The 18,210-nt window shown below is 40.4% G+C and overlaps 1 protein-coding gene across 1 annotated transcript; it reads right to left on the reverse strand.

The window, feature by feature from the left end:
* Window positions 1-774: 774 nt before the first annotated feature.
* Window positions 775-10,870, reverse strand: psmb2 (proteasome 20S subunit beta 2). The gene is made up of 6 exons (XM_026929419.3): window positions 10,653-10,870; window positions 9,477-9,599; window positions 7,416-7,486; window positions 2,107-2,269; window positions 1,220-1,269; window positions 775-965 (listed from the first exon to the last, which is right to left on the reverse strand). Exons 1-6 carry the CDS (start codon window positions 10,741-10,743, stop codon window positions 864-866), a joined length of 600 nt encoding a protein of 199 aa, XP_026785220.1. The 5' UTR covers window positions 10,744-10,870; the 3' UTR covers window positions 775-863.
* Window positions 10,871-18,210: the final 7,340 nt, after the last annotated feature.

Genomic DNA, 18,210 nt, shown 5'->3' on the forward strand with positions numbered 1-18,210 from the left:
TATGTTCGGGGGGATTGTTTAATGTTTATTAATCTCACCTGTCTGCAGAGGGAAGATATGCACACACACACACATGCTCATAAATAAAGCAGAATACAAAAATACTTTCTCTGCAAAAGGTGAGAAACAGCAGCACGTTCAAAAACAGTTACTGATGAGCAGTTCTTATTTTTGTCCCAGTTCCATTTCAACTCTTTGAGATGCAGTACCTGAATCCAAGCTGTTGCGTAAGGTAACAGAATCGAAGCAAACAGACAGAAAGGCTGTTGGCTAAAATCAGGGATTTCAAAACTGGAGTGGTCTGAAACTTTCTTGGGTACACACTGCCCTGCACGTATACACAGAATCATTCCCGGGAGTTAGAAACTTAGCTAAAGAATCTGTTCACATTGTTTGCAACAACTGAATTTAGAAAATAACTGATAGCCTAAGTGGAAATAAAGATATTCATTAAATGCATCATCCTGTATTACAATCGAGTAAAAATTAGGAAAAAAAATATATATATAACTCCTAACCCTACCCCTTAAGCTGAGAGTCCAACTGTGTCATTTCTACAATTTTCCATTACTTATTTCACAATTTTCCTTCTTCTTCTATTAATAAACTTTATTAAACCTCCCTGTTTGACACGTGGCAAAAGGTTATAAGTGCTAATGATGATTTTTTTTTTTAACTTCCTGTTAATTGTGACAACGTGCAGGTAAAAATAGAAATACTGCTTTTAATGGGGGAAAAAAAAAACAAACAAAAAAAAAACCTCAAAACACAATGTACTTAACAGGGCTAAAGTTTTATTTGAACATAAAGGATCAGATATGCAGTACAAAAGAGTGATGGTGTGAAGATGCCACAGCAGACAGTCACTTTGCCCCCACAAGAAGCTTCTCCATGTCGTGAATGCCATCCTTGTCGATCAAACGAACGGTGAAGGAGGGCAAGTTCAGGATGAAGCGCTTGCTGAGCTATGAAATAGAGGCAGAATTAAAAAAAAATAAATTAAAAAAAAATATCACACATTAGTGCATGGGGAGGGGAAAAGGCAATTAACACTGAAAAATGGCTTAAATGATTTAAACGTTCTACAGAACTCAATTTCACTTCATTAGCTAGAGCTGCCATTCACACCATCAGAAATACAGATACAAGAGAACGCTGATAAGAACGATGGTGGAAATGAAAAGTGGCAGAGGGGAAAGTGAGAGTGATGAGAGTTTACCTCTTCTATACACTTCTTCAGAAGGTCTAGTGCCTCTTCACGTGTCAGATCTGCACACACAGAATCGGAGATGTTTAGTTCCCAAATAATGTGTAAAAACAACAGCAGAAAGGGGAACCTGGAAAAGGACCGAAAGTCTGTTTCCACTGCACAAAGTGCTGGAACTTTTGTCGGCAAAAAAATAGGAACTACACTTATTCTGTTGACCAGTGGTCTAGTACCAAAGGAACAAGTTGTATAAGTTTTGGTACCTGGTCAAAACTGGTACTAATGACACTGAGAGCACTGTTTGTTGCTCATTTTGTATGTACACTAAATCATACTTTATGGAACAACACAGTAGTTTGTAATGTAGGTAATGTCGGAGTTGTCGAAAATAATATTGTGTCATTTTATTTCTCAACCTCAACAAATATGTAATTTTTCAAAACTGAGCCAATGTTTTATGGCACAAACGAGCATAGATTCTACATTCGTTTCTGATCATAGAAACACAAAGGTTGTCTATAAGGATACCATTCATAATAATTAATCAATAAAATTATTTGAATTTCATCACCATGAAGATTTTTGCCTTTGTTATTCTACTTTATAGACAACTTTTTAAAATCACGTGTTCAACGAGCGTTATTGTCACTAATTTATAAGTATAATGTAGCCATGTAGCTGATTTAAGCTGGTTAACTAAACAGCTTTAAAAAAAAAAAAAAAAAAAAAAAAAAACTTCAATTCAAACACTTCTTCCATGTTGTATGAGTGCTCTTGTGCACCAAAAAATATGATGCACTTTTACTCGGTTCTTGTTTGGGCCAGTTCATATTTTTGGATGTGCAGTAACAGCAGGGAAACACCTACATAGAGTGAGAGGAGCAACAGAGGAGTTTCACCTGGCCTGTAGTATCTGTCCATGATGGACAGAGTGAGGAAAGCTCCGTAGCCGTGTGCGGCGAAGGGGGCTTTAGCCAGCGACGACAGGTAGTCCATATAGTACAGTGCAGGCCCGTCTGTCTCATCATAACCAGCCAAAAGCAGGTTCACGTGGTACGGAGTCTACAGGGAACAGCAAGTCAGAGAGAGAGAGAGCTCATCAGTTAAACAGCAATTTACCATCAAGAAAGAGAGACAAACATATACAGACTTTCTCATTAAAGCATATGAGGTGCTTTAGATCACTGTTAAAGTTAGCTTCTCACTACAATCTTAAAACACTGTTTTTAATTAACAAGTTCAGTCCTAAACTCAATCAACAAAAACGAAGGACTGAAGTAGAATTATCAACATCAAAACCAGTGTCAGAGAGAGAGGGGAGGGTGTGAAAAAGCCGAAATGGGAAAGAAAGCAAGGTGGGGTTGGGGGGGGAGTTGGTGTTAAGCGGTCTGGGGGGTCGTTGGTGTCACCGGCAGTGTGACATCTGCTGGATGACAGCACCCCCGCTGCTTGGAGCGCCTCCCCACCTTTCCTTTCTCCTCTCCCTTCTCCCCTCTCCAAGTCTCCCACCCTCGCCCCGATGCCCTGGAGCCACGCCAGATCTCATTAAAACTTCCTTTAGTCTCTTTCCCTCTTACTTGCGTTGCCATCTCCTAACTCTGTGCCTTTACACCTACTTTACACTTCCCCTTTCCCACTGCTCCAAGCTGCATTTTTAAGAAATAACCTGCCAGTGTCCAAATAGATTAGCAACTCACCTGTTTCCCACTTCATCATAATGCAGGAAAAGTCAGAATCTGGCTTTCTGCCATCAAGGCTACAATGTGTACAATGGAGTTCAGCTGCTAGAGGTACATATCATATCATCTTAAAGCCTGCAGTCTGATTTGGGCCTTGGCTTTGACACTCTCGAGGGCGTGTTTGGGAGTGTAAGTGTTAGAGAAACTTGGCTGTGCTCCATGCGAGTATCCCTGTAGACAGAGGGTTTAGAGCCCAGGTTGTTGGAGAGACCAGGCAGGGGAACTACGGAGCTCCCAGGAGTGCTATCTCCATCCATTCCCTCTTAACTCAACACCTGTTTCATACATACCCCACCTGAGTTCCTAACACAACAGCAATTCTCTCACCTCACCCAAGAGAACAGACCATTAAATATTAGCGCCTGAACATACAAATGCCCAACAACACTCGAGGCTATACATCATGCTATGGATACTGGAGCAAAATGGCTTGGGGACAGTCAAGATAGAGATGTTTCACTTCCACCTCCCTTTTCCTGTGTGCATGTTCCAGCGTTCCTCCACACTCTGACAGACTGCCCAAGGCAACCTTCTCTTTCTCTGCCCTGGCGTCTTTTCTCAAGTTCAACTGTGGCCGAGCCAAAGAACAACATGAAACACGGTGCCAGTAATTATTTGTGTCTAGGGACACAGCAATATTTCTGGAAGTCAAAAGATGCCAAGCCGTTCTGTGTGTAGATTTGAAAGGCTTACAGTTGGCTATTGTTTCTTAAGCAAACAAACAACCATTTCTGAAAATCTGTATACTCGAAACTCATTTATAATAAATATCTTAGGGCAGCTGTTGAATTCTGCCAATAAACATTCAACATTTTGCTAACTTTCTTAGTTAATAATATTCGAGAATTATATTCCCAATCCATAAATTTCCTCTTTTCAGCATTGGGACTGCTTTTTCAGATATGTGTTACCAATCTACACATCTGATCACATGTGATTACCACAAATCCTTGCAAAAAGCTTAACTATCTTGAACTCTAGTGCTCTTGAACTGCTCTGATGTTTTTTAAAGTTAGATAAAACTATATAACGCTCTCGATTGGCGCATGGCAAATGACCAAATAAGGGAGAAAACGGGGGAATCCAAACTATATAAGAACAGTTTTGGTACGACATTCTGCCAGACTCGCTCTAAAAGCTTTTTTTGTCACAGTGTTATGATTATATTTTAAATTTAAATTATGTAGCCACATATTTTAACCTCTTATTGATTGAGTTCAACAACTATCCTAGGGAAACGTGCTGTCCATGGTAATCACATCCATAAGCATGTGAGCCTATAGATAGAGATTAGTTTGTAACAAAAAAAACACTGGAATATTCTTTCAAACGTATACACATATATAGATGGAACAATTACAAGAGGTAACTCTGGGTCACCCATGTGACCCAACACCACACCACTCTTTTTGCTTTCTCTCTTGCTATAGCTGTGTCTGAGGGAGCAGGTAGACTCCAGTAGTTCCCTGCAGGCCCTGTTTTTTTTTGTTTTTTTCCTAAAGCCTGGTCCGTACATCTGCAGTCACTTAGACACAACAGGATTGCAGCCACCAAGGTCAAGAGTGTCTGCATTACATCTATCTCAAAACGCTTTCTTTTCAAACCTCCACACTGATGTCAGGTGATGGAGAAGTATGTGAATGTTCAATAATCAATCGGACGTCATTTCAGGACAAAACTGGTACATATGTAGAAGAGCACTCATTGTTCTTATCATGGTTTTAAATATGGAAATATGTCCGATAAGCAATTCAGGATCAAATTAGAAAAAAAAACAAACTCAGAGACCAAATCCTAATTCACTGAAATAAAAAAAAACACAGCAAGGACAAGAAGGCTTTAAGATGTGTGCATTAGGAATAAAGATAATTATAATTGTTTTTCACTATGCTTATTGCCTAACCACACCCAACCCTAGAGACCACACTGCTAAAACTAATCCTATGAGGAAAGTCTGGTAGGCAGCCAGTGAAGGCCTTTCTTTAACCATGCACTAGATTTGCTGCAGCTGAAGCATGTTGATTTGGGAACGAGGCCCGACGCCCCCGAGGCCTCCTCCTTCCCCCAGGGCTCGCTCTCCCTCTGCAGCCCCTCCTGCAACAAATGCTCTAATTGTTTTTTGTAATTATTTTCTCCCTTCTGCTATTGTGACAAGCAGCAGCTACTCTTCCTAACAAATTAACACAAAAACTAGCAGACAACAGTGCTGAGGTGTAGACAGGCCTTTTACACAGATGGGTGAATGAGCGCGCACGCACGCACGCACACACACACACACACACACACACACACACACACACAAATACACACACACACGTGTGCACACACTCATGCATACAAATACACATATGCAAAAAAACACACACCAAATACGCGTGCACACACATGCACAAACACACAAACGTAAATAGAGACACACACACAGTGTCACACCCAGACGCAGATACGCTCTCACACACACACTCGCTCTCTCTCACACGCACACAGACACACACACTCTCACACAGACACACACACTCTCACACAGACACACACACACTCTCACACAGACACACACACTCTCACACAGACACACACACACACTCACACAGACACACACACACACTCACACAGACACACACACACACTCACACAGACACACACACACACTCACACACACTCACACAGACACACACAGACACACACACACACTCACACAGACACAGACACACACTCACACAGACACAGACACACACACACACTCTCACACAGACACACACTCTCACACAGACACACACTCTCACACAGACACACACTCTCACACAGACACACACTCTCACACAGACTCTCTCACACAGACACACACACACACAGGAAGGGACCATCTGAGATGGGGAGGATCTTGCTGCAGAGCACACACAGGTGCTCACATTCAGACACTTGGATCACACCTCATATTCACAATGTAGACATGCAACATATTGACATCTGTCTTCTATCACCATCAACACGGCCTTCATTCAGGCACAGCGAGTGGTGCACAACGCAGCGTGCCAACCCAGCATGAATTCGATTTCCAGATTTGTTTAGTGTGAACAACTGAGCACCGGTCTGGGGGCAGGAAAGCAAAATACAATCACGCCTTCAGAGCGGGGACATTGTAAACTTTAGAATCTTTTAATTCGATTGGATGCATTTCGACAATGAAGTCATTTTAGAGTGACTGCCAGTGAACCTAAAAAAACTACACCTATAAGAATTTCTTATGGTTTTTACAGTCAGCTGTGACATTTGATACAAGTTTCAACTGCACTGGAAGAATAACATACCAAATACAGAAGAAACTTAAAAACATTATTTTTTTAAAAAAAAAAGGCACTAATGTGATGTCAAACAGAACGGTGTTTAGCCCTACAACAGCAACAACAGAGGTTCTGCATTACAATAATAATAATAATAATTATTATTATTATTATAACCTAATTAATAATTGTTAATACAACCTAATTGCTGCCTCATAGCATACAGTGAGGAGAAATAAGTATTCACACACTTTTGTTTTTGTTACTCAATATACTTTACACACCTTTTTTGACTTTGTATGAACAAAAAAAAATGTATGTATTCAAAAGCATAAGCGAAGATGTGTTAGGATATAAGATGTGTTATGCAAGGCCTTCCTAAATTATTATGGCTGTATGTTTGGGGTTGTTTTGTTGAAACGTTCATATTCTTCCCAGATTCAGTTTCTTAGCTGAGGAGATTAAATTCTCCTCTAACTCTAACGGTAATTAAACTCTCCTCTAACTCAGCCCCATATCATGATCCTCTCACCTCAGGACTTCACTGTGAGTATGATGGTGTTCTTACGGTTCGTATGCACAACCCTTCTTTCTCTAAACATGATGAATTTTTGCCAAGAGTTCTATTTTTGTTTCGTCTAACCAGAGTATATTGTTGCAAAAGAGTTCTGATTTGGGTAAATGTTTTTAGATGCACATCTCTGTACTTCCTTTTCAGCAGAGGAGTTTTGTGGGGAGATGACCGTTAATTGTTCTCTGTGTAACTGTTGTTCCTGCTGCTTTCAGGTCATCCTGCAACTCTTTTTGAGTGACAGCTGACTTCTCTCTTACTTTCATTATCCTTAATAAGAGAGCACGTTGTGTGGCACCTGTCTGGGACAATTACCTGTGGTTCCACGAACTTCGATATAATCACAGTGCATGCTGGGTGTATGACACCTGGCTTTTCATGAGGTCAAGTGAAATCCAAAGGTGATCCAACCACCAAAACCAACCACATGTTAATGCAGGTGCAAACATGGCCTTATTCTTAATAAGGTACGACAATTGTCGCTTTTGTGTTATACTGTTGCATATTATAAATGTTGTTAACAGAATTATAATTTATAAGTGAGTTTCGAGTTCTGTCTTTACTCAGTATAGGTATACGTGGTAGAAACAAAACAACACAGAAACTTATGTACACACCCTACTGCGCAGATAATCTGCTAGGTTCTTCCTGGTGAAGTTCGCAGCAGCCGCTGGACTGAGCTCATACCCTAAAAGAAACACAGGCTGGTTTCAACACATGAGTATACCTGTATACAGAGGACAAAACTGACAAAAACATCTGTATAGCCATCAAATAATGACACAATGATTTAACACTTAACACAAGTTCTCAGGAAATTTTTTACTTCTGAAGAAGTTAACAAATTGTTGAAGTCAATAGACGGTGATACTTATCCCGTGAAACCACATCAAAGATGATAAGTTTACACTATCATTCAAAACTGCGGTTCTATTTCACCGCTCCTAACCGCCGGGGCAGTGAGAATCACAATGCATGTTTGCATGCTGTAATATGGTCATTGTTCCCTTTCCTCTTCTCGATTCGTACACCGTCAAACCTTGTGTGTACTTGCATAACACTTGCAGGTAATCTGTCCTCCAAAGTTCATCTCTTCATGGCAATGGTGAGTGTATTTCATATCTTATAAAGCCAACTGGAACACCATTCAACTAGCTTAAACTTCCTCATTAGCATGTTATCCACCACTCCTACACTATCCATGAATTAGTGACAAACTGTTCTGTTGTTCAGCGCGGCACTCACCTCTCAGTCTGGCTGCCTGTGGGGTTGTTAATGTGTGTCGCTAGCTGTGCGGCGCACTCCACCAGTGAGCTTGTAAAGTTGGTTGATCTCCTTCAATATACTGCCACTGGCCACACTTGAGCTTGCTACGTTCTGGACCAATACATGTCCGAGGGGCCTCCGCTCTAGCTTACCGCTGCTTTGACATCAAGCCAACCAACAGGACTGTGGCTAAGTGCTGCTAGCATATTGGTCCACTGCTCATAACTTGCCTACTATGTCAGCCAGATCGCTACAAACACACTAGGGCTGAATACAGGTTTCCTCCGCTATCCCCTCTTTCTGGGTCTCTCTAAAAACTACCTCATTACTAGCAATCACTTCAGTAAAAAGCAGAAGCCTTGCATGCAACGGTGGCTGGATGACTCCAGTGTGACCCAGAGTTTCTGCCCAAAGTCATATCACCTACTTTTACTAAACAATTGATCATTTTTATGCCACTCCTTGAAGGAGAACCTGCTGAATGTTCCTTACGCCCTGTACGCACCCAATGGTGCTACTTGGACCAAATGGCATCAATTTGATCATGAGCTCAACTGTTCACCTGACACTGATGGAAGACACAAGAAGCTCTCAAACCATATACAGCCAAAAGGTATGTGGACCCCTGATCATTGGACATCCCATTCCAAAACAATGGGGGTTAATATGGATTTAGTCCACCTTTTGCTTTTATAACAGCCTCCACTCTTCTAGGAAGGCTTTACACTAGAATTTGGATTGTGGCTGTGAAGATTTGTGTTCATTCAGCCACAAGAGCACAAGAAGTTGGGCACTGATGTTCAACAAAAACGCAAAGTTGGCGTTCCAGTTCATCCCAAAGGTGTTCAGTGGGGTTGAGGTCAGGGCTCTGTGCAGGACACTCAAGTTCTTCCAGTCCAACCTTCTCACACCATGTCTTCATGGAGCTCGCTTTGTGCACAGAGACATGCTGGAACAGGTTTGGGCCTCTTAGTTCCAGTGAAGGGAAACTGTAATGCTACAGCATACAAATACATTCTATACAATTCTGTACTTCCAACTTTGTGGTAACAGTTTGGAAAAGAACCACATATGGGTGTGACGGTCAGGTGTCCACATACTATAAGACATCTAATGTATGTAACTGAGATAATCGCTAGGATTCCCTGTCATTCAGAGTCAGCACTGACCATGAAAATGGGCCAGGCAACGACATCCATCTCACAATGGTATTTATATCAAATACTGTGTTATTCCATCACTTTATAACTTTGTGTAAGGTCTCGGCATACGTGCATGCGTGACGGCGAGCTATCCAGGTGATTCTCACAGCCCTTGGCGGTTATTCAGCTAACATTTTATTACATGGAAACCATGAGAAACAATAACACACAGTTGTTTATGGAAGCATGTGCGAACACAACAATACGTACCATTTCTCATTTTGTAGAGCTGGACATTTTTCTGAATGTATTCTGCAAACTGTACCGTGTCTCCAGCCTCCCCGACACACAGCAACAGGATTTTCTCACTCAGTTTGAACATTTTGTCATAGTCTGAAATAAACAAATTTCACGTTAGGTCTAACTTCCTCTCTCTCTCTCTCTCTCTCTCTCTCTCTCTCTCTCTCTCTCACACACACACACACACACACACACACACACACACACACACAGAGAGCGAGAGAAAACACCAAAACCATTAGGCGGAATTAGTATAGAATAGATAAATAGTATAGAATAGTATAGAATAGTATAGTATAGAATAGTATAGAATATATAAATAGTATAGATGAATAGTATAGAACCATTAGTATAGAATAGATAAATAGTATAGAATAGTATAGAATAGTATTGTATAGATAAATAATACAGAACAGATAATTAGTATAGAATATTATATATAAATAGTATAGATGAATAGTATAGAACCATTAGTATAGAATAGATAAAGCTTATAATTTTATCATTATCACATGATAAAAAGTATTTACCCAAAGTTTAATACCGTGATTAGTAACGTTATTCATGAATAAATAATGTTAAACGGGTTAAACGAGGATTAACAAGTGAAAATAAATTCACTTTCACTTTCTGACCGGATTTCGCCTACTCATCTACTGAGACTAGCTCACAGCATCTACTGCAACAAGACAATATTAAACCCGTAAAATAAATGTGTGTGTGTTTATCCAAAATATTCATTTTGGACATTACAGCATATGTTAGTATCAGTAATGGTTGATTAATTGGGCGCTACAGGAAATCTGGTCTGCGCACAAAACTGCCTAGCTCACCCGCTAGCACTGACTAGCACTAGCACAAGAAACTGCAGCAGCTTGTATAACTGTGATTTAGTTGTGAACTTGAGTTGTGCATACAGGACTACTAACCATATTAATATTAATATAAATAAACACCGAAACTATTAACTAACTGAATAATAGCTAATTGGAGAGCTGCGTGGCTATGCTAACCGCTAGCTCGCCTGTTAACAACACAGCTAAGATGGCTAGCTATGCTATGCTATGCTATGCTATGCTAAGCTATGCTAAGCTATGCTAAGCTATGCTAAGCTATGCTAAGGCTCGTGAGTTGTCAAATCTTTACCGTGTTTCATTTTGATGATGCTGCTGGCGGCCACGTTATCAGCCGCAACCAAGACAAAGTCTGGACCCTGAATACCAATCAAATATTCCATGTTGCAACAGTAAGATAAACTATAAAGTTTAGCGACGCCGGTATTGAATGAACACAGTAAGAAATTACACAGCAAAACTTCAGCACATCGGCGCGCTCTTCTGGCGTCACCGGAAGTGAGGTAGGCACGCCGCCGAGTCTTCCAGATCACGTGATCTGAGACTGATTCAAGTCCTGCCAGATGGCCATGGAGGAGTGTTTATGTACTGTACGTTGAAATTATAATACATTCAGTTTCATAAGTGAACAAAATCTTTTAAAAATCTGTTCCTGCACATCTGAAAAACAGTTCAGATGGCACAATACCACTCTTTCTTTTCTGATACTGAAATCATGAGTATCCCATCTAGTATTGTTTTCCATAAAAACTGCTAACCTATAAAATGTTTTTTTTTAACTGAAGCATTTTACAGATACATTCTTTCACATCTAGCAAATTGTCCTGTATATAATGCAATAAATATAATAAATTATATGTATAATAAAATCAATCCAAAAGAAAAAAAAACAGTCAAGTCTCTTTATATGTAAACATTTCCAGTTCAAAAAATAAATGTATTTTTAAAATCCAGTTCTCATCTGTTTTGTTTCAGTCCGATCATTTGTTACAGGATCTGATACTCAATATGTTTTCTCCGATATCCGATGCATGATTTTTTGCTGGTATCGGATCAGCGTCGTCTCTAGTGATGGCTCTTTGTCCTGATGCTTTTACCCTGCAAAGATACAGACTGTTAGAGTCTAGCTGTTGATTATCCTACAGAAGGCAATTCAGAGGACACAACTGAAAAAGTAAGCCAAGTAAAAGGGGCTAACATGAGATAGTATGGAATAATACACCAAAACATGACAGTGGTGTTGCAAGTCATCATGGAAAGCCCAAAATATTAATTCAAAGTCAGAGCTCTCAGGCCAGATTTGACATATGACTCATACGTCATGAATAAGGCATTTTTATTGTCATCCTATCCATATGGTGCAACATACAACAGTATGGGATCTTGCATTACATGCAAAAGAATGCATTACATGCAAAAAAAAAGACAGTAAGTAAGATGGTGCAGTATAAAATGCAAATATGCAGTACAATATAACAATCCAAGACAACAAAAGCGTCATTCAGGCAATTTCCATAATTAGACATAAATACATTTCTTAAAACTTCTTATTAATTATTTCTTGAAAACCTAACTACTACTAGAGTAGCTACTGTTCTCTGACACTGTTCTCTGACACTTTCTTTTGCTCTCCTCGTCCTTTCTGACTGATTCAGTTTACCACCCTTTTAGTTAACAAGCAGTTCATTTTTTGTAGGATTTTATTTTCACACTTATGTAATACTGAGAAGATACAGTAACATTAGCAGATAATTATATCCTCAAACTACATTTTGTTCACAGTGTTTTGAATAGTTGAATGCTCTTTGTTGAGTAGGTCTTGACTTGTCACTTAACCGTCAGATTAATTTGCCCAGGGGAGACATTACAATATTTTAGCAAGTTGCTTACAGTAAGACATTTCTACCAGTGAGGTTTCACAGATCTGCCCATAAACCTTTCACTCTGCCTACTTAATTTTCTCTCTCTGTTTCATTGCACTTAATGGTATAGTGTGGATAATTCCTCTCTTTAAAGCAAGACAGTTTTATTTATGAGACAATCTAAAGACTAAGAATTGTAAATCTCAGTCATAATGAAATCCATTTCCTATTTAAATGAATCCTATAAAATCCTATAAAAATTAGGTACGTGGTTTTACTTTAGGTATATTTGATATTAGCTAACATTAAGAATTGAAAAATTAATGTAACTAGCTAATTAACCTAATTTAAATGACTATACATTTAATATAATGGATTATATTAAACAGAAAGGATTATATTTTACAAAATGTTTATTGAGTTAATAAGAGCAGAGGGGTCACCAAATCCCCAAAGTCTAATGTTACATGTTGTTGCTTTAAATGGTGTACAAAGCATTAATTATTTTGTATTTTTGAGACTGGTGAAAACAAATTTCCTATAGCAGAAGCAACGTGTTTGTACATTAATAGGCAAATACAGTTTTTTTCTACACAACATCCATGTCCTTTATGAATGATCTCCTCACTCTGCAGATCCAAGTTTGTTTTTCTGTACACAGGTTATCACTCTAGTGGAAGTAAATCTGGATGTGTCATACTCACTTAATTTTTTTCCCTGTCCCCCTGCCTTTCTATCTCTCTCTACATTTGTCACTGGTTTAGCCTGACTGCTTCGTTAGGACTCATAATTTGCATTCAGATTAATTATCTAATTACTGACAAATGTCCGGCGGCCACCCCGCACTCCAGCTCGTCAGCTCAGTGCCTGTAATTATTTTAATCATTTACTTTCATCTGGAGTGTTTCTGCCATACTTTAGTGTTTAGAGGCCATTCTTAATTACCCTGCCAAGGCACTCTTCCCCTTGTTTCATGAAAGAGAAAGAAAGTGACACACACACGCACACACACACACACACACACACAGAGCCCGATGGGGATGTGTTCTTGACAGCATCGTGGAAGCTTCAAGCTCTGCTGGTTTTCAGCCTTGTTTCTTTCCTCTACTTCTCATTCCCTTTCTCTCTCCTTACCTATCACCCCCAACATCCTGCTCTTCTAACTCTTTCTCTCTCCAGCTCTCACTTTCCCCCTCTATCACCCCCACCACTCTCTTACTTCCTCCCTCTTCCCCTTTATCATAAGCACACACAGGAATCGCCTCCGGGCCCCAGTGCACTGACTGCTAATATACTGACACACACACTGACACACACATGCATACACACACACACACACACACACATACACACACAGTGACACAGATCTCTTGAACAACGCTTCCCTATGCTATCTGCTAGGAAAATCTATACAACTCTCTGTGTATGCTTTATTTAGTCGGCTGTCACGCTGTTCACAGTTGCATCTGGTTCTTGTCCATCAGCGTGTTGTGAGGTCAAATCCCACTCACTCTGCACTCATCATCATTCCCTGGCAGCCTTGAGCCAAATACAATAGCCGTAACTGTTCTGGTAAAAGTATATCAAATATAATTGGATCCCGTGAATATCTGATTCGCTTTGAATGAAAGATTAATGGAAAGATTATTATCTATTGGTCAATTTTAGTTCGGGTTCTCTTTGAAATGGGGAACATGGCCTATAAGCGGGCAAAATGAACCACTTTTATGGCAACAAACAGCATAAAACAATCTAACACAGCAGTTTCGCACTGTTTCTACCCTGTCCCAATGGGACCAGTCAGAGGAAAAAGTAGAGAGATTACGGGCACATAGCCGTAGGGTAGAGTTTGTTGGACTGAGACAGGTTTTGAGCTCTGATTAAAAGCAGGGACAGGCTGGATTAATGATATTCATGAGTTAAGTTCAAGTGTCTGTAGCAGCCTGCAAAGAGACGCAAATCCGGAGATTGTGGCTTGGTGTTGATAAATGGTGTTAAAAAAATACAATTAATCATTGTGAGCACTTGTGAGAGTTTGAGGTGTGTGTGGGTGTGTGTGTGTGTGTGAGAGAGAGAGAGAGAGAGAGAGAGACAGAGACAGAGAGTGAGAGAGAGAGGTTGACACATTGTATTTAATACAGTCACCACTGCCATGCAGTTCATCTTTGTAAACTTTAGGCCTGCAGATGAACAAAAGTGGCAGTATCAAGGGAATAGTCCGAGCTCAAGTGTTTAAGCAAGCAATTTAATAATTTGCATTCTTGAAGGGAAACAGCGCCGGTGTCAGCCAGGCCGATTAATCGATGATTTCACGCCGCTGAGGCCTTGTGCCTTCCGCTTTTGTTCGCGCCTGTCGCCGTTTAGTGGCTCTTTCTCCCCCCCCTTAAGTAGCAGAGGGCGGCGAGAGAGAGACCACTTCATCCGGACAAAAAGAGCAAGCTAAATGCAAGTGACAGCCTCTGAAAAAATTCCTTGGAGCAGCTGTGCGGATTCGACATAGGCGGCTTTCCCCTCCTTCGTTCCCTCCTTCTCTTTGGGAGCACGTTTAGCCGCCACTGTGACCCCCGGTGCTCGGCACACGCACCTGCCGCTCTGAGGCGCGCCTTCACCGGCGGAGAGATTAAGCGAGAGGCGGGGCTTGCCAGACCCCCATGAGATCCTGTGTTTAAAAAACCTCTTAATGCGTGAAAGAGCCTGCATTCAACCCCTATTGTTCAACATGTTTTTATGGGACAACATTGGCCATTATGAGGTTTAGAGATTTACATGGGACTCCATAGAGGGGGATAATCCTTTCAAGGAGTGAACGAATGAAAGTTTAAACCCGCTGTTTTCATATTTATTAGCTGGTTAAAGCGGGCGAGGCAGCTGAAGGAAGGCTGAGCGACAGGCCTTACTCCTTCACCCGCATTCATGTAAAAGCTCTGCTCCTCTGCAGCCACAGCTGAGCTCTCAGCCTGCACCTGAAGGCTTTATAGGCTTTACACCATAGCACATAATATTGCACTTTTAGGCTTCTTGAACACTTCTTAAAATATTGACTTGTGGGCATAAGCTATTCTATTAGATATCACCTCTGAATAAACAGGAAGGCATAATCCGTTCATAGCAACTCATAATCCAGTGTAGCCTGTCATAAAATATTCTACATGGACAAGAATGTAGCCAGACTTGCATCTATGGAATATTTAAACTTTTTTTTTTAGACAAAACTGTACCCCTGGAAGCATTACGGGTTCTTCTGTTGTCCCTCCGAGGAACGCTTAAATGTTCTATGTAGATTGTTTCTCCGTGATTTCAGATTAGATCCCTTTAATTCAATTTAATTTTACTTGTCTAGTGCTTTTAACAATGGACATTGTCACAAAGCAGCTTTACAGAAATATATAAATTCCATATGTAAATTTAAAATTTCGAAATTTATCCCTAATGAGTAAACCAGAGGCGATGGTGGCGAGGAAAAACTTCCTGAGACGACATGAGGAAGAAACCTTGAGAGGAACCTGACTCCTCCTCATCTGGATGACACCGGATAGTGTGATTATAAATAATTTCTCATCTATAACTGAATACTATAGCGTCAAAAAGTGCTACCAGGAACTTATGAGCTTATGAGTATGAGCATCAGAGTCATTTCTGAATTTGTTATAGTTTTAACTTAAAGTGTATTGTATTGAATTATTAAAGTTATTAACTGTTCAAAGATTTGCATGAGTGCAAAATTGTTTTTGTAGCAATTGCAGTCCTGAGGTTATTCAAGGAGGCTAAGAATCCTTAACTATACAAAATAAAACCTAGAAAACCACCCTCTTTAAGAGAGTATCCACAATAGCATGCTGTTATAAAATGTGTGAAGATATGCTCTTTGTCGTAAATAACAAATTGCAATGATTCAGAAACCACTGAATTGTTCTATGTTTTTATTTACATTTACATTACACTCATAATGTATAATAAATGATAAACTATACTCATTATATAGGCAATTTAGTGCTCAAGTGTAGGCTGCTGCATACGGCCAGTGATGGCTTATGTATTATTTCTTATATTTGTTTTATATCAGGTTTTGTATTTATGTCCATTGTTTATATTCTGGATAAGCACTGTATATGTAGATCCTGTACTGTTCTTCAGTACACTAAGGATGCACCAATCTGATATTGAATATCGGTATAGAGACCAGTGCAGAGATCGATACCGATATGGGGACAGGGAATTTTCCTGTCATGGTTTGGATCCACTTGCCCCCTTAGAGGGAGGGATTCCTGCAAATCAGTCAATTATTCATTCATCTTCAGTAATGCTTTATGCAGGTTAGGGCTGTGGTGGATCCAGAGCCGATCCTGGGAATACAGAGTGCAAGGTGGGAATACACACTAGTTGGGACTTCAGTCAATCACAGGATACATGCATTCACTAAAGTGCAATTTAGAGTCACCAATTCACCTACAGGTATGTTTTGTGGTATGGTAGATGTAAGGAAGCCACACATAGATGGAGAGAACATACGAAACATCACCAAAGTAACCCAAGCACAGGCGTGAACGAGGGATTCTGTAGCTGTGAGAAAGAAACCCTGCACCACTCCCTGTTGCAAACCACTGCAGAGTTACTCTGACTGCCTTTATCCTATCAAACATTTCTATTCTGATGGGAGTGGTCTCTTCTAGGATGACCCTGCCCCATCCACAGGGCATGAGAGTGAATCGCTGAATGAGTATTAGTGATGAGTATGGAAATTATATAAATCATATGCAATGGATTTCCCAGTTACCAGATCTTAAAACAATTAAACACCTCTGGGAGATTTTGACCCAACATATTAGACATATTACACTCTCCATGATCATGACAAAAAAAATATCGTAATGTCTTATGGAAGAACGGTGCTCATTCCGAGATTTGTAGAATCGATGCCAAGATGCACTGAGACTGTTTTGGCAGCTTGTGGTGGCCAACATCTGCCAATTTATTTTGTTTTTTCTTCATTTGTCACCTGTCTGTGTTTTTATGCAGTGAATATGTGTGTGTTATTCACTGACTCGACACAGATCTTTCACTGAACATACGACACGACTAAGCTTAAAACCTATGATGGTTTGTATAACTTCTCAGCAGAAGAAAGAGAGGAGAGTATTCAGAGCACTGATATCAATATTATATTTAAAAAAATGTAAAAATGGAACGAGTCCATCCCTAGTTGTGACTTGTTCAGTCAGTCACATGGCAACAAAGAGTCTATTTTATCAGAAAGTGGTTCCATAAGTAACCTATATTTATTACAGGTTTGAAACCAAAATCCAAACAAAATAGGCTGGATGTGGCCTGTTGTGTTATCTCGCTCTCTCTGTAGACAGATCTCCCCATCCACTTCATCATACACTGGCCCCAGGGCTGCATACATCCCTCCATTCCCCCACCACCCCCTTTCTGTCAAAGCTGATTGTTTCCGCGCCAACAGAGTGCTAGAGGCTAGTGCACTGTCACACTGCATCAGGCAGAGGGAAGGGTGGAGAGAGAAAGAGGGATATAGAGAGAGGGATAGGTAGAGAGAGGTAGGGACAGAGACAGAGCGATATAGGGATAGAGGGAGATGGTGTGTGTGTGTGTGTGTGTGAGAGAGAGAGAGAGAGAGAGAGAGAGAGAGAGCAAGCCTTTTTAATCTTACGACCCAGATGTGTTTCTACTTGGTGGCCTGTTCCTGCACATTGACGCACATTTGATGAGGGATATGAATAATGTTACCCCCCAGTGTTGAGAAAGGGCTGCTAGACCCATAGATAAACATGGGGCTAGACAGGCTATTCTCAGTGCTGCCCCCTGTTGGGGACTTTACTGTGTCAGTTGGCTGAAAAAAGCGACAGCTAATCCTGTCCTGGAGGGCCCACACAGACTTATTGGTCTATTTAGGCTTGTACAACACCTGAGCAGCATCACCTCTGGTCGTTCTACAGGATTCAAATGGTATCGCTAATCATAATGATCCTG

The sequence above is a fragment of the Pangasianodon hypophthalmus genome, chromosome 23 (assembly GCF_027358585.1).
Source record: "Pangasianodon hypophthalmus isolate fPanHyp1 chromosome 23, fPanHyp1.pri, whole genome shotgun sequence".
In the NCBI taxonomy this organism is placed as follows: Eukaryota; Metazoa; Chordata; class Actinopteri; order Siluriformes; family Pangasiidae; genus Pangasianodon; species Pangasianodon hypophthalmus.

Excerpts from the sequence above, each read along its gene's own strand:
- psmb2 (XM_026929419.3), bottom strand. The coding sequence starts at position 10,743 with ATGGAATATTTGATTGGTATTCAGGGTCCAGACTTTGTCTTGGTTGCG. Across the intron at positions 9,600-10,652 it reads CATCATCAAAATGAAACACG|ACTATGACAAAATGTTCAAA; the intron begins GTAAAGATTTGA and ends TGTTTATTTCAG. Across the intron at positions 2,270-7,415 it reads CAGATTATCTGCGCAGTAGG|ACTCCGTACCACGTGAACCT; the intron begins GTGTGTACATAA and ends TGTTCCCTGTAG.